This window comes from Pelecanus crispus, chromosome 1 (assembly GCF_030463565.1).
Source record: "Pelecanus crispus isolate bPelCri1 chromosome 1, bPelCri1.pri, whole genome shotgun sequence".
Taxonomy (NCBI): Eukaryota; Metazoa; Chordata; class Aves; order Pelecaniformes; family Pelecanidae; genus Pelecanus; species Pelecanus crispus.
In genome coordinates this window covers 35,004,987-35,020,167 of record NC_134643.1, presented here as the reverse complement: position 1 = coordinate 35,020,167, position 15,181 = coordinate 35,004,987, and the positions used below count along the sequence as shown (strand labels likewise).

Below are 15,181 nucleotides of genomic sequence, written 5' to 3'. Positions count from 1 at the left end.
CTGCCCCGGTGGGATGGGGGAGAGAATCGGAGGAGTAAGAGTGAGAAACACTCCTGGGTTGAGGTAAGAACAGTTTAATCATTGAAATAAAGTAAAACAATAATAATAACAATATAATAATGATAATAACAATAATAATATGCAAAGCAAGTGATGCACAATGCAATTGCTCACCACCTGCCGACCAATACCCAGACAGTTCCCGAGCAGCGATCGCTGCTCCCCGGCCAACCCCCCCCAGTTTCTATACTGAGCATGATGTCATATGGTATGGAATAGCCCTTTGGGCAGTTTGGATCAACTCTTCTGGCTGTGCCCCCTCCCAGTTTCTTGTGCACCTGGCAGAGCATGGGAAGCTGAAAAGTCCTTGCCTAGCATAAGCAGTACTTAGCAACAACTAAAACATCAGTGTGTTATCAACATTCTTCTCCTACTAAATCCAAAAGACAGCACTATGCCTGCTACTAGGAAGAAAATTGACTCTATCCCAGCCGAAACCAGGACAGTATGCTTTAAGAAAAATACATCTTAAAAGACTCAGTAGTTTTTCTTAGCCCAGAGAATAAATGTTAGGAAGGCACACTCAAGTGTGACAGTCATCTTTTTATATGAAGTACGTACATCTGTACAAATGGTCTTCAAGACCCTGGTACGGCAAGATGGTGTTATAAATATGGTTAAGACCTTGTTGTACTGGAATACCAGCAGCAAGTTTGCTTGGCATAGAGGCCGCAGCGCCTGCCCTGCCTGTGGGTGCCTCGACGGGCTTTCAGAGCTGCTCCAGCCACGCGCGTAGAGCCATTCCTCTTAGTGTGACAGTCTGATCACCTGCTTTCCTCTAATATACTCTTACCCATAGTAAAGAGCTGCCATACGTGCCAGGGAGGCTTTTGCATTCCTAAGGCATGGGGGGGTGGCTGCACTTCCTCATTGAGGATGATACTTAATTTGTCAATTTCAGTGATTTGAGCTGAGTTTACCAGTGTGATGTATTGCTGTATACACCCTACCTCCTGAGATACCAAGATAATGGCTTTGCAAGATATTTTGGCCTGCTGAGTGCATAATGTTTTGCACATTTCCATAGTTATTTTCCTGTTGTATGTTATGCAGAACCTTTTAAAATGAGAAAATGATATATATTTAATATTTAAATAGCATGCCATACTTAAATAATATCATAATATTAACACAAACTAAGAAAGCCAGAATATTATTACAGTACAGATAACACTTTTTACCTAATTTGCATGGTCATTACTTTATTTTTCTTTTATTTTATGGACTGATTTAGCACAAATAGCGTTTCAGCCAGCACAAGAAATTTCACTATGTTAGGAGGTTGGAGTCAAATATTTTAACTGGATGTTAGAGAGGCTGGATCATCTGGTGAACAATAACAATTTTAGTTATTCATGCTGAGAGCAAAGTAATTAAATCTCATGCTTCAGGGCAGAGGCCTGCAGCCCGTGCTCTGCTGCATCCAGCGAGGGACTCAGCTCAGTAAGTGCTGGTGCCTCGGTGCTGAGGGCTGAGGAGAGCATTGTCGGTGACATGAGAGACACATTAGTCCTTGTTTAGAAGAGGGATATTAGGTTAGTGTTATTAAAAACCAAACAAATAAGCACTGAACAACAACAACAAGCCCATCCCAAAAAATAAATCTAAACCTGTGTAGTGTTTAAAATTGATTAGTTACATTGTGGTGAATTTTTTCTCCCTTTTAAACAATAGGTACTTGCCATGACTAGAAGACAATTTACATCTACTGATGGATTAGAGATGTGCCATTCTGCTGGTTTTATACTCCTACAGTTTATGGCCAGTATTGAAATAGCAAGTTGAACATTTCCATAGTGATTTGCAAATGTTAAGAAATTAATTTTCCTGACAACTCTGTGGGTTATGTGCAGACTTCAAAGTTTTATTTATAAAGGTGAAGATTCAGAGCAGTGTGACATACCCGAAACTGGGAAAGAAAGAGTGTCTGATTCCAGATTTAAGACTTGTGTCAGGTAGCCAGAACTGGCATAAGGTGCACTAATAAAATTTGCTAAAACCTGGGCAGAATGATGGCTATGAAAACCTCACATGCAGGTTAGTCCATGTGTGCTGATTGAAATCAGGTGCCTTTATGTTCTCCAAACAGTCGGTTTTCCTGAAATAAAAATTTCAGGGGTCTGAAATTATGCATAGATGAATACTGTTGATTTAAATAAAATACAAGGAATATTTCCAGAAGACAGAAACATTTCATTTTGATCCCTGCAGACTAAGATAATGCATTTTGAAAATAGTAGTGTTTCATGCAGCATTTTGAAATGACACTTTACAGCATCTTATTTTGAAATTGCATTTTCCATTTCTTGAAAATCACAAACTAAACCATTAAAATGTTCAGTAGCGTGACCACTTATACAATACTTTCTTGTTTCAGATTAAACAGTGCATTGCCAGTTAACACAAAATCGTATTGTCCAGACTTTTCATTTATTCCCAAAAGGTGTATTTCCCAGTATGTCTAAGTCTAGTCACCAGACTGGGGAATCTCTTCCTTCGCACTCTGGTGCTAGGACACACAATGCTGAAAGTCCCCTGAACAGCAGGCAGACCTTTGTTTTCAGGTTACTTACTTCATGTAAATAAAGTGCTACTTATGCGCTGAAGGGAAGGAAAACACAGGCTGCATTTTGAAGTCCTGCCTTCTGCTAACCGTATCTTTTGCAGTTTGGAGCATGTGTCTCGCACCGTGAGTCAGCTTTCTGAAGGAAACCCTATGAATCCCGCATAAGATAAACCTGCATGAATAAATTACAGTAGAACTAGCATATGGATTTTCAGTATGTTAGCCGGCTCTTTGGAAAATGTTTACGAGAACACTGTAGCCCACATGGAAAGTATAATGATGGTGGCTCCCTGTTAATGAAACTGGAGTTGTGCTGCAGCACAGTTATCACATACTAGCATGTGCTAAAAATGCATACCCTGGCTATCCCATAGTTACATGTTCACATAGCCCTATTGCCCTATTGTAACTACTACTGTGTTTATCTCTTTTTAATGTGGAAACTTATACAAAGCTTTTATTTTGTTGTGTTTTAAAAATTTAGGACCATCCCATTCTTGTTTCCCTTTTCAGAGCATGACGAATGTATAACAAACCAGCACAACTGTGATGAAAACGCGCTCTGTTTCAACACCGTGGGTGGGCACAACTGTGTCTGCAAGCCAGGTTACACGGGAAATGGTACCATCTGCAAAGGTAAGCTGCTGAAAACCCGGGGGTATGGCAGTCTTTGAACTGGATGAGATGCTTTGTCATAGTTGATGCAAATCTGTTCACGTACCTTGAAGAAGACAGACAAAATGCTAGGCTAGGAATTTAGGTCCTGCACCTATAAGAAGATCTTCATAGGCAGATATACATTTGCATTTGTCAGAGTTCACAGTAATTTGAGGATGATGCATACATAAGTTAGTATGCTCTAAAATTTGAAGTAATTATGTTTCATTTCTGTCTCAAGTTAACAGTTTCTATACATGCTACACCATTCAAGAAATGGTAACCACAGTTACCAACAAAGTTACAGCTGTGAAAACATTGTCAGATCTACATTGTCCATGGTCAATCACTTGCTATTTGCTTGAATGAACTGAAAGTTGTTTGGTACGCTGTGTCTTTTTATTGTAAGTGAGAAAAGCAATAGACATGCATGCACAAAACCTTTGTTACACGTGAGGTGGTGCCTTGTTTTCTAACATTCTAGTTCACTGGTAAACATTAGAAGTTATATTACTAGTCTTAGAAAGATGCTTTCCCAGAGATCCAATGATGTTTTTATTTCCGTTGCATTTCACATCAGGGGAGATGATGCTTGGTACTTGGGCCCAAATCCTTGGAAGTCCTGAGGCTCTGAGCATAGGATTTAGAGGATGCTTGAAAATAAAAGTTGGTGTAGCTGTAGAGGAACGGGCTCAGATGCGAGCTCAGTCTAGCTGCAGCAATAGCATACCCAATGTTCCTTGAAATTGTGCCTCAGTCCTCTTGATCTGTTAGGTGTCAGAATCCAAGGGGCCAGAGTTAACATTGGTAAAATCCCATAGACACATTCTGCTGCTGTGTATTATCAAGGCTAAGCAACCCAGAATTTCTTTAATTGCTAAGCCTGATTAAGATCTTAGCAGTAGCTCTTCCTTCATCTGAGTCACAGTATGATTTTTCTAAATATTCCTAACATAAACGAGCTCTTTGTAAAAGATGGCAGCCTAGTCTGCTTCCAGTCAAACACATGGAATAAGGGAGAGATGTCAGCAAATAGGCCCTTTTATGCTGGGCTCCCTCCTCTGGGGAATGGGAAAACAGTCTTAGCCTGAGGAGGTTCAAACCCAGAGCTGCTCCTCTCACAAGAGAGCTCTGTCTGCACAGCTCACTCCTGTGCTGTGCTTGGGAGTATTCCCCAATCCTTCTGCTGGAGGTGTGTCAGCTTCCAAAATGGTAACTGAGATTTCGTTGGGTCAAAGAGGTGTGTAACCCTAGAACACCACGTTCAGCTCTTCTGTTCTCCAAATAAGAGCTCTGACTGCAGGTCTGAAGTTTCAGAGGACACCTGGCCCCACTGTGAAAGAAAAGTGCATCCCTCCCTCCCTCCTTCCCTTTTCAGTACTGAAAAGACAGTATGCAGGAGAAGGCTCTGAGCCTGTGTATCCGTCTGAGAAATGTATTTCTCTGCAGCCCTGGCTTGGCTGCCAGCGTCCTTCAGAGAGACCTGGATGCACCTCTTGTCCCTGTGGCTTTGGCAGCTTTTCACGCTCTGTGCTGCCAGCTGTGCTCCTGTGCACCGTGTCGTCCTGCACCGGGAAGCTTAGATGTCTCACTCGGTGCCAGGGTCTCACACCACAAGGCTGGTGCTTGGCAACCGAGAGCTGGAAAGCTCAAATCGGTAACACTCATGTTCTCTCTCAGATGAGCCTTAAGACCTCATCAGTGGTGCTTACACAGGGCAGCTGCAAACCGAGGTCTGGCATCTCGGGTGGCTGGTTACGAGCGCAGGGCTAGACCAGTGCCACCATCTTTATGTTGGTGATAACCTCCGTCTGCCTGGTTTCACCTACAGTTTCTTGTGACCAGAGCATTTCTGATTCCACATTGCACATATAATCAGGGCAGTTAACAGCTGCCATGTTTTCTGTCAGAGCTGGTGGCATTTCTGTGTCTGCAGAAGGGACTCTTTAATACATACGCATATTCACAACTGTATCTGGAGAATGATGCACCTAAATGCGTGAGCACGGCTTCTCAGATTGCAGCGTGCCAAAGAACAAATCCAGGGATTGACTTCAGACTGTAAATGGTAAAAGTTTTTAAGTCCTTCAGAATCCCTTGAGAAAAAAATTACTATTTCATTGTTTCAATCTAATCGCTTAATCAAGGAATAAGGTGGCCAGACAATTTAGCGTTCAGTTGTGCCTGTTATGCCCAGGCCTTTATTTGGGCAGCAGGGGAGACCAGCATTGCCCTAGGAAGAGTCTGTTCCTGGGGAAGATGCTGCTTTTCACTGCTTCCCAGTGCATGCGAAGGAGCACATATGTGAGCTGTTGTCTTCAGATGATTTACTCTAATCTCCTTCTGTAGCTTGTCAGCCCGTCTGGCCAGTGAGGCAGGGGGGCCATAAACCATCTCTTCGTGACCTCTATCTTTCGGAGAAGGCAGCCTCTGCGCTCCATGCCGCAGGGACCGCATTTTGTGCCAGCCTGCCAGCGGCCTGTGGCCACCTGCATGGTTGCTGAGTGTAGTTACGTTAATTCTTCCTTAACCTTATATTGTGATTTTGCATTTTGCAGCCTTTTGCAAAGACAGGTGTAGGAATGGAGGAGCCTGTATTGCTTCCAATGTATGTGCCTGCCCACAAGGCTTCACTGGGCCCAGCTGTGAGACTGGTAAGATTATAATTGAATTTATGATGAAGGTAATCCAAGGAGGATGTTTGAGGTAATCCAAGAATAAAGGATTATTTAAGTGTGTGCCCTGAAAGAGGAAGCTGCTAAGAAAAAGTTACTCACTTTTCTTATATGCCTCCCAAGTGAATATATTACAGCAGTTCTAATTAGAAGCACATGGACTGCAAAAATGAGAACATGAATTAAGACATCTTGGCTTTTGATGTTTCATAATTAATAAGAATATTATAGACTTGCTTTTCACCTCAAATGGCCTTTGGTATCTCCTATAAATGGCAGATAATCTGACATCTAGAAATAAATTTCAATAATTGATTGTTTCTGTGCTGTAAATGTGTACCTGGTTCAGTAGCCCACCTTCTCTTGCAACCTTATTTGAAGGCTTCTGATTAATTCAGTGTTCTGACTCAGTGTTAAGGCAGGTTTCGGTGTTCCTACTGCTTTTACCTCCTTTCGCAGGAATTCTTTCCTCTTTCTGCAACCCCTGAGGATGGCAGTACCACAAAGCCTTGTTTTACAACTTTATTTTTTACGTCTTGGATCTAGTCAAATTACAGTGCCCAGCAGAGTATGTAGAATGTTAATACTTAGCATCTCAAGTGCCTGTAAATAATTTCTTAAAGTTCAAATGAATAGTTTCAGCACCTTTATTTATTGCTGCAGAATTTTTAAATGCATTCTAACCATACATGCCTCCAGGAGGTAAAGGGAGAAAGCTCGCTTAGATTGATTGGCTTCAGTATGCCTAATAAAAGGGCAGTCTGCCACCTATGATTGACTATTGTTGCTGTTCTATATTGCCTTCAATAAATCTTCCAAACAGAGGAAAGGAGGTCATTTGAGCAAGTATTGCTTTCATCTAACTTGTAAACATGTCCGGTTTAATGAAAAACACAGACTGATCTGAATTCGGTATTATCTGGTCCATTTGAGAGGTGAGAAATGTGATTGTTTTCATTCTTCTGTATTTGGGTGGATATTACCACAGTGCACAAAAGGGATTCTGTGTGAAAAGCAGTATCCTGACTGTTCATCTATTTCTAGAAAAATGTCAAAAGAGCAAGTTTTCAAGTATTCCTCCCTGTTTCACAGACTGCAGATAATATGGTACAGGATATCAAGGCCTCTTTGGTGTAACAGTGTTGTGTTTTTGTTTGGAAGAGTTTGCGTGCTAAGATAATGCTCAAGTATTAAAACAGTTACTTCGTTTTAGTAATATTTGTCTTACATTCTCCTTACAGCATTCTGCTGTATATCAACTAAATATAACGTGTATAGTTTCAAGGCCCACATTCATCTTTTCCAGCTTTATACTTCTATCTGAAGTGTGTAGACTAGAAGCATATTTGCTTTAGTGTCCTTGTATAGTCAATATTAATAGCCACAATCAAAGAGAGATCTTACTGGCTTTTCTGAATTGCCCCTGAAAGTTCTGTCTCTGCTCCCTTCTTTAGAGGAGAACCCAGGGACACTCTGTTCCCAATTCAGAAAGTTCAGGCACCTTAATCTAACTTAACTTATGTTAGCTGAAGTGCATTCAGCCCCAAATGTCCTTCGCAAGCAGCCGGACTGCTGGCCTAACTGTCCGTGCTTCCTGCCCTTCAGGAAACATATAGGAGATCAGGCAGAGACTTCAATCAGATCTGAATGCCTTTCTGCATATCTGATCTCAATATTTAACATAAGTTTGGTATGGTAGTTTTCACCTGATATCTCAAAGCTACTGATACTGTTATGATTCAGAGCCAGTTTGCCAGCTCCAAACCAGTTTCATAGATCAGCTTTGCAAGGAGAAGCCACTCCATCCTGGTGGACCTCCACTGGACATCATATTTTTTCTTACTGTTGAACTAAGTAATGCTAGAGCTCAGCCACAGGGATACAGGTCTGGTCACCTCATTTGGATATTAGTGTGCAAGAGTAGGATTGTGATCTACTTGCACATGGCTTTGAAACGTACAGTCTGAAATACTGTCAGAGTGGCAAATGGAAGAGCTATCCTGTCGATAACAAGCAAAAGCTGGTTCATTCTGAGACTGCATTGTCAGAAAAATGGTGCTGTATACAGCCATAAAAGAAAACCTGATCTTCAGACAGTACATATACACTCCCAGTGAATGCAACAGTTTCCTGAAGGTACTTCTCGTTAGGCTTGAAGTGATTCAAGACATTCATACTACAAATAATTTATGCTGGAAGCTTCCCTTTCTGAACAGTCACTTCATCTACCAAGGTGATGTAATCTTTTCTAGGCAGACATCTTTAGTTGCGATCACACACAAGGAAGGAGGAGGATTGATGTAAAGATGCCAAATCTATTTTTAAATCGCATGTTACTTATTTCTGTTTATGCTACATATATTTAAAAACTGCTTATTGAAGAATCTTGGCATTTTTAACTTAAAATAAAACATATATAACATATAGTTATATAGAAATTGTCAGCAGCTGTTGAAGCTATGAATTAATTAACAGGAGAATGAATCCACACCCCAGCAATAACCTAGAAAAATACAATCACCAGTTCTTACTGTTTTCTTCTGTACAAGGTAGTTTAATAGCTCTGTTTAAATAATTTCTCAGAATCATAGAAAGGATGAGGTTGGAAGGAACCTCTGGAGATCATCTTGTCTAATCCCCCTGCTCGGAGCAGGGTCAAATAGAGCTGGTTTCTCAGGACTGCGTCCAGTTGGATTTGGAGTGTTTTCAGGGTTGGAGACTCCACAAGGTCTCTGGGCAATCAATTCCAGTGTTCAATCACCCTCATGATAAAAAAAATTTCTTTTTGTTACCTTCAAATGCAATTTCCCGTCCCCCTGGTCCTTTTCCTGGGCACGTCTGAGAAGCGTCTGTCTTCCCCCAACACCGTCAGGTATTTATACACATCGATAAGAACGCACTCAGCCTTTTCATTTCCAGGCTGAACATCTCAGCTCTGTCAGCCTCTCCTCCTGTGAGAGGTGCTCTGGTCCCTTAATCATCTTCACAGTACTGTGCTGGATTTGCTCTATGTCTGTCTTGTACTGGGGAGCCCAGCACTGGACCCAGCACCCCAGATGTGATCTCAACAGCATGAAACAGAGGGGAAGGATCACCTCCCTTGAGCTGCTGGCAGTGCTCTTCCTAGCGCAGCCCAGGAGGCTGTTGGCCGCCTTTGCTGCAAGGGTACGCTGCTGGCTCATGTTCAACTTGATGTCCACCAGGACCTCCACATCCTTTTCTGCAAAGCTGCTTTCCCACTGGCTGGTCCCCAACCTGTGCTGGTGCCTGAGGTTGTTCCTTAACAGCTGTAGGACTTGGCATTTCCCTCTGAACTTGATGACATTCGTGTTGGCCCATTTCTCCAGCCTGGTGAGTTCCCTCTGAATGGCAGCACAACTACCTCGTGTAGTAACCCTTCCTCCAAATTTTGTATCGTCTGCAAACATGCTGAGGGTGCACTGTGCCTTATTGTCCAGATGTTAAACGGTACTGGCCCAGGACCCAGTATTTACCCAGGCATGCACCACTAAGTGACTAGCCTCCAACAGGACATTGTGTGACTGATCACGGCACTTTGAGCCCAGCCATTCAGCACGTTTTCAATCCACCTCACTGTCCATTTATTTAGCCTGCACTTTTTAGCTTGTCTGAGGATGTTATGAGAGCATCAAAAGCCATACCAAAGTCAAGATAAACAACATCCACTGCTGTCCTCCCATTCAACAACCTAGTCATCTTATTTTAGAAGGCTGTTAGGTTGGTTCAGGCATAATTTCCTCTTCATAAATCAATGCTGACCACCACCTTTTTGTGGTGGTCCAACCAAATCACCTTCTTGTCCTTAATTTGTTTGGAAATGGTATCCAGGAGGATACCATCAGCTTCCCAGGGATGGAGGTGAGGCTGACTGATCTGTAGTTCCCTGGATCATTGCTCTTCTCAAAGATAGGAGGGATGTTTGCTTTCTTCCAGTTCTCAGGAGCTTCTCTCAGTCACCATGACCTTTCAAAGACAATTGAGATTGGCTTTGCAATGACATCAGCCAGCTCCCTCAGCATTTCTGGGCACATCCCATCAGATTTGATTGACCTGTCTTTTTTCCAATTTATTTAGATATTGATCCTTCTCCACCAAGGGTAAATTTTTCTTGCTCCAGGCTTTCCCACTGGTCTTCGTGACCTGGGACTCCTGAAGGCAAATCTTACCAGTAAAGACCAAGGTGAAGAAGGCATTGAGTACCTTACTGTTTTCCATGTCCTTTCCAAACCCCATCTCTGCACACTTAATCAGTGTCTCTATATTCCTTCCAAAGCCCGAGAGCCTATGGAGCCAGGCTCATGTTGTAGAACAGGCCCTTGTCCAAGAACAAGAATAAACCAGAGCTGAAATAGCTGGGATTGTTGGTGTCCAGAGCAACCCCCTAAACTTTTGATGAGGCTGTGTCGTGGTTTAGCCCCAGCCAGCAACTAAGCACCATGCAGCTGCTTCTTCACTCCCCCTACCCCAATGGGATGGGGGAGAGAATCACAGGAGTAAGAGTGAGAAACACTCCTGGGTTGAGATAAGAACAGTTTAATAATTGAAATAAAGTAAAATATTAATGATAATAATAACAATATAATAATGATAATAACAATAATAATATGCAAAGCAAGTGATGCACAATGCAATTGCTCACCACCCGCCGACCGATACTCAGACAGTTCCCGAGCAGTGATCGCTGCTCCCCGGCCAACCCCCCCCCCCCCCCCCCCAGTTTCTATACTGAGCATGACGTCATATGGTATGGAATAGCCCTTTGGTCAGTTTGGATCAACTCTTCTGGCTGTGCCCCCTCCCAGTTCCTTGTGTACCTGGCAGAGCATGGGAAGCTGAAAAGTCCTTGCCTAGCATAAGCAGTACTTAGCAACAACTAAAAACATCAGTGTGTTATCAACATTCTTCTCCTACTAAACCCAAAACAGAGCACTGTGCCTGCTACTAGGAAGAAAATTAACTCTATCCCAGCTGAAACCAGGACAGGCTGTCTACTGTGTGGCAAAGACCTGGCCTGTTTCCTTGGTGCCCATATTGGTTGGGGAGATGTACTGTTCCATGTGATGGGACTAACAGCTCCTCCAAGCCTTCCAAGAGAGCGGAGAGGAGCAGAGGCAGTGACTGATAGGGCACTGCTGAGTAGGAAGCAGACAGCCTGCTTCTGATGGGAGAGGTCAGAAGTCTTCTGATAAAATTATCCTGAGATTGAAACACAGTTTCAGGGTAAAGCCATTCACCCAGAACTCAAAGCAGCTTTCCCAGTTCTGGTGGATTAGCACCAGAAGCTTGTTTGTGTTTACAGGCACAGCTGTAACTCTTCTCACCTGTCAGCTGCCGTGGAAAGGCTATGTCAGATTCCTAAGCTCAGTGCAGCTTTTGCAAAGAGAAGTGAAGCCCTGTGTAATTAAGTGCTGTAATGGGTTTCATAAAATTTTTTGCTTCCAAATGGGTGCTTCCAGGGTGTCAATAGGAGCCATAACTCTCAGAAACGTAAGAAGGAGAATCAACTAATACTGCTAGTCAGGTATTCCCATGAGAAGAGGTACTCACTGTATAGTGCCTTGCAGTTAACAGAGCTATTGCAACACTTTAGAATGATCTGTTGGGTTAGATTAATCATGGCCTGTGCCCTGTGGAAATGGATCAGTGGAATGAGGAAACAGATGTAAGAATCATGTGCAGATATATCAACCTCCAGCACTTCTTTTTAATTGGTAATAGAACATAAGAGATGTGGGAGAATTCCCGTTTCTCTTCCCAAAGGATGTGGGTTGAGGCATTGTTAGGGTTGGGGTTGCATTTGTTGGCTTAGGGAGGTGGGGCATATGTGTTGAAAGATTTTCAAGCCTTACAAGGCACAGTGGTAGTTAACCCAGTAAAGCAGCCTTCTGCCGGGTAGAGAGCTGAGACTACCAAGGGAATCTAAAAATATTTGTGCCTGTTACACTTTTTCAAAATACCTGATTTAATAGTGTCTTGTTTGATTGCAAAATTGTGAATTCTTCAATGGGCATTTTTAAATGCTATCTTAAATTGTATTTGAAAAGTATTTTATTTTAGAACCCAGCACTGGATGACTTTGTTAGTTCTGCTTGATGTTACCATAACTCCCCTTTAACTTGATGACAGCACTTTAAGAGTGGATTTGTTCTCCTACTATATATGCATATCTGCTAGTACATATATACAAGATTACTGCATTTTTGCTGCTTGTCAGCTTCTTTTTTGAGTTCCCACACTCATTTTGTGCTTTGAGTATTCCCCTGGACCGCTTTTAATTATGCATGCAATCAAATAGCAGAGTTTCGCTACTAGTAGTGTTTTGATGTAGTTTTTGATAACAGGTTGGCTGGAAGTATAGGGCTTTTTTATGGATGATTGGCTGTAACTTGCATTTCCTGATAATGAACTTTCCTTGGATATCATGGGAATCATGTCCACCTGTTATTAAACAATCAGTGACAATACTGAAAATAAACTGGCACACAAAGCTGTTATCTTTGAAGGGAAGTGTTGAGAAAAGATTCAACTTACAGATTCTACATTCATTCAGCCATACATTACTACTAACAGTTGGCTTAATTAAATGTGTAACTGAATTTATGAAAAAAATGGTGTACATCAGGTGTGTGAGATCACCCTCTCTTACCTGATCTTTTATCAGAAATAGCCAAATCCAAGGAAAATATACTATTTGGCTCTTCTCTGTATTTTTTTCCCCTTTTTTTCCACATATGGGAAGCTCAGACAGAAATGGCGTAAGCGTTGCGAGTATTTCATGGAGAAGGAAAAAAATTTTGGTGTCACTAAAACAAATTTTTGCAACTTTGTGCTTAATGTTTGTAGTTCAAAATACTGAAATACAATTCAGACAAGTGATTTGCGTAGATAATTGTTATAGACGAGATCTCTTTAGAGTTTTGTGCCACTTTCTATATAAGCTAAATTATTAACATGCGTGACTGTTGCTCTTTTCAGCAAATCCAAATTAATTTGTTCTTGTGCGGTGACCATAATAATAGCAGGCTTCAGATTATTGAAGACTATTATTATTCGTGTTCCAAAAGAAGCTTGTGAAAATCTTTTAGTTCTGATACCCCAGTTATTAGGAAAATAATTTTACTGGTATTGGAAAAGGAGGCTTTGTCAAAGTAACCAGAAAGCTTGTTAACTTTGCTGATTGTGCAAAAATGAAGTATTTTAGTACTTTTAGCATCACAAGAGAACTGCTTCCATTTAAGCCCTTGATCCCTGGTGTTCAACTAAAACAACCACAATCAGCTTGTGGCCAGGTATGCTCTGAAGCTAAAACTGTGACACAAATGGTATTTGAAGCCCATAGAGCATTGAACCAAATCTGTAAGAACTGGAATTACTTTTGGCAGAACTCTTAAAAATTCTTGGCCTGAGTCTAATGAAAACTCTCTGTAAGCTACGAAAGTATCACAGTTAAAACTTTCCCAACAACTCAGGAATCTGCCATTTGCTCAGTTTTATTTTTACAATGACGATTTAAATTACTGATAGTTGGATTGGGATTTACAACAATAATACTAAAAGGCTCAAATTTCTGGTACAAGTATGCAAGGTCCTGCACAAACCTAGAGTAATAGGAGTGCCCTTCAATAGTTCATAGTCTAACCAAGGGAAGCCGGTTGCATGCTGGGATAAATGAGTATAACACACAAACTCCTTGAGCAGAAAGCATATTAGGGTTAATCATTTTATTCTCTGAAATCCTTTAAGGGCTTGGTGGCCTTTTTAATGAAGGAGGAAACAAAAGAAGGAAGCAAGAGAAAAGTGGTGGAATGAACATGAAGGCAGCACAGGCATGGACTGTCCAGAGCAATAGCTGTAGGAAGAAAGGATGCCTCCCATAGTTCATTAGTTTTCATAGCCCACCTGGCTTGCTTGGATCCTGGTGTCCTGAGAATTCAGGCTCCTGTTTTTGGGGAGGCTCCCAAGTTTGAGACTTAGAGGATACTTTCGGCAGGGAATGTTTTAATTACATTAAAGGGCTGATTTCAGTTCACAGAAATAAGGAAATGTTGAGTTCATCTATAGCGTCTGGATAAAATTTTTAAAAACAAATAGTACTTGAGCATGGTTTGCAGTGTAAAACATTTGAATAGATCCCAGCGTGCAGTAGGAATTCATCATATTCTGAAAGTCAGGCCTTTTGGAGTCACTCAAGTCTGGCATTTCAGCTTAAGTAATTTTCAGAGTTTGTAGGCTATTTTCCCTTGGTGCAAGCAAAAAAAAAAAAAAAAAAATCACCCAGGACATAACCCAAAAAAGCTAAATTGTGGCTTGCAAGCAACTGAGGTCAGGCTTGCACGCTGCTCTAGCCCTGCAGCTGTGCTGAGGCTGTGGTGTCAGGTCCTTGTGTAACCCCGAGCCCCGGCTGTGGGAGGCGGTGAGCAAGGAGAGATGCTGGAGCTGACGTGCCCAGCTCCTCTCTGGACTTAGCTGCATGCACGCCCTAGCCCTAGGCTGTCACTGCCATTTCTCTTCTTTGAGTCATTCCAAGCGCTCCCCATTTCCTTGGCAAGTCTCCTGACTTCCTGCACTGTGCAAATTTCGGTATGTAGCATGTTGCGCTGGGAAGTTTGGCCTGTCCAGCCATAGCTCAAATGTAGATGGAGAGATGGAGTTTTCAGTATCCTGTTTAAACGGGTTTAACTTAAACTTGTAACAGTAAATATCTAACTGTACTTTCTATTTGCAGGAGCTGAATCTCTGGAATGAAACCACTTCTGAATTACTGCATGCACCTGCATTTAATTAATGTTTTCTCTAGTTTTCATTTCAGCAGAAAGACACAGAACCCAGCTGCTAAAAATAATATAATGATTTTGCTGAGGATGCTGAAACATCTTGCTTTATAACTTGCATCTTTGCTGTTGTCCTGGTTTTGGCTGGGATAGAGTTAATTTTCCTCCTAGTAGCTGGTATAGTGCTGTGTTTTGGATTTAGCATGAGAATAATGTGACAACACACTGATGGTTTAGTTGTGGCTAAGAAGTATTTACACTAACTCAAGGACTTTTCAGCTTCCCATTCTCTGCACAAGAAGGTGGGGGGGAGCATAGCCAGGACAGCTGATCCAAACTGGCCAAAGGGATTTTTTTCTTTTGGCTTGCCTTGATTTCAAATAAATAGTTTTGAGAATCCAAATTCTAGGAATTTGGATCTCTGCACTGCT

At 41.8% G+C, this 15,181-nt stretch overlaps 1 protein-coding gene across 1 annotated transcript in view; it reads left to right on the top strand.

Moving 5' to 3' along the window:
- NELL2 (neural EGFL like 2) overlaps positions 1 to 15,181 on the top strand; it is a 154,180-nt gene that overhangs the window by 109,424 nt on the left and 29,575 nt on the right. Inside the window, exons 14-15 of the mRNA XM_075717588.1 lie at positions 3,140 to 3,262; positions 5,842 to 5,937. Of these exons, the coding sequence (XP_075573703.1) occupies positions 3,140 to 3,262; positions 5,842 to 5,937 (219 nt within the window). The remainder of the gene's footprint in view (positions 1 to 3,139; positions 3,263 to 5,841; positions 5,938 to 15,181) is intronic.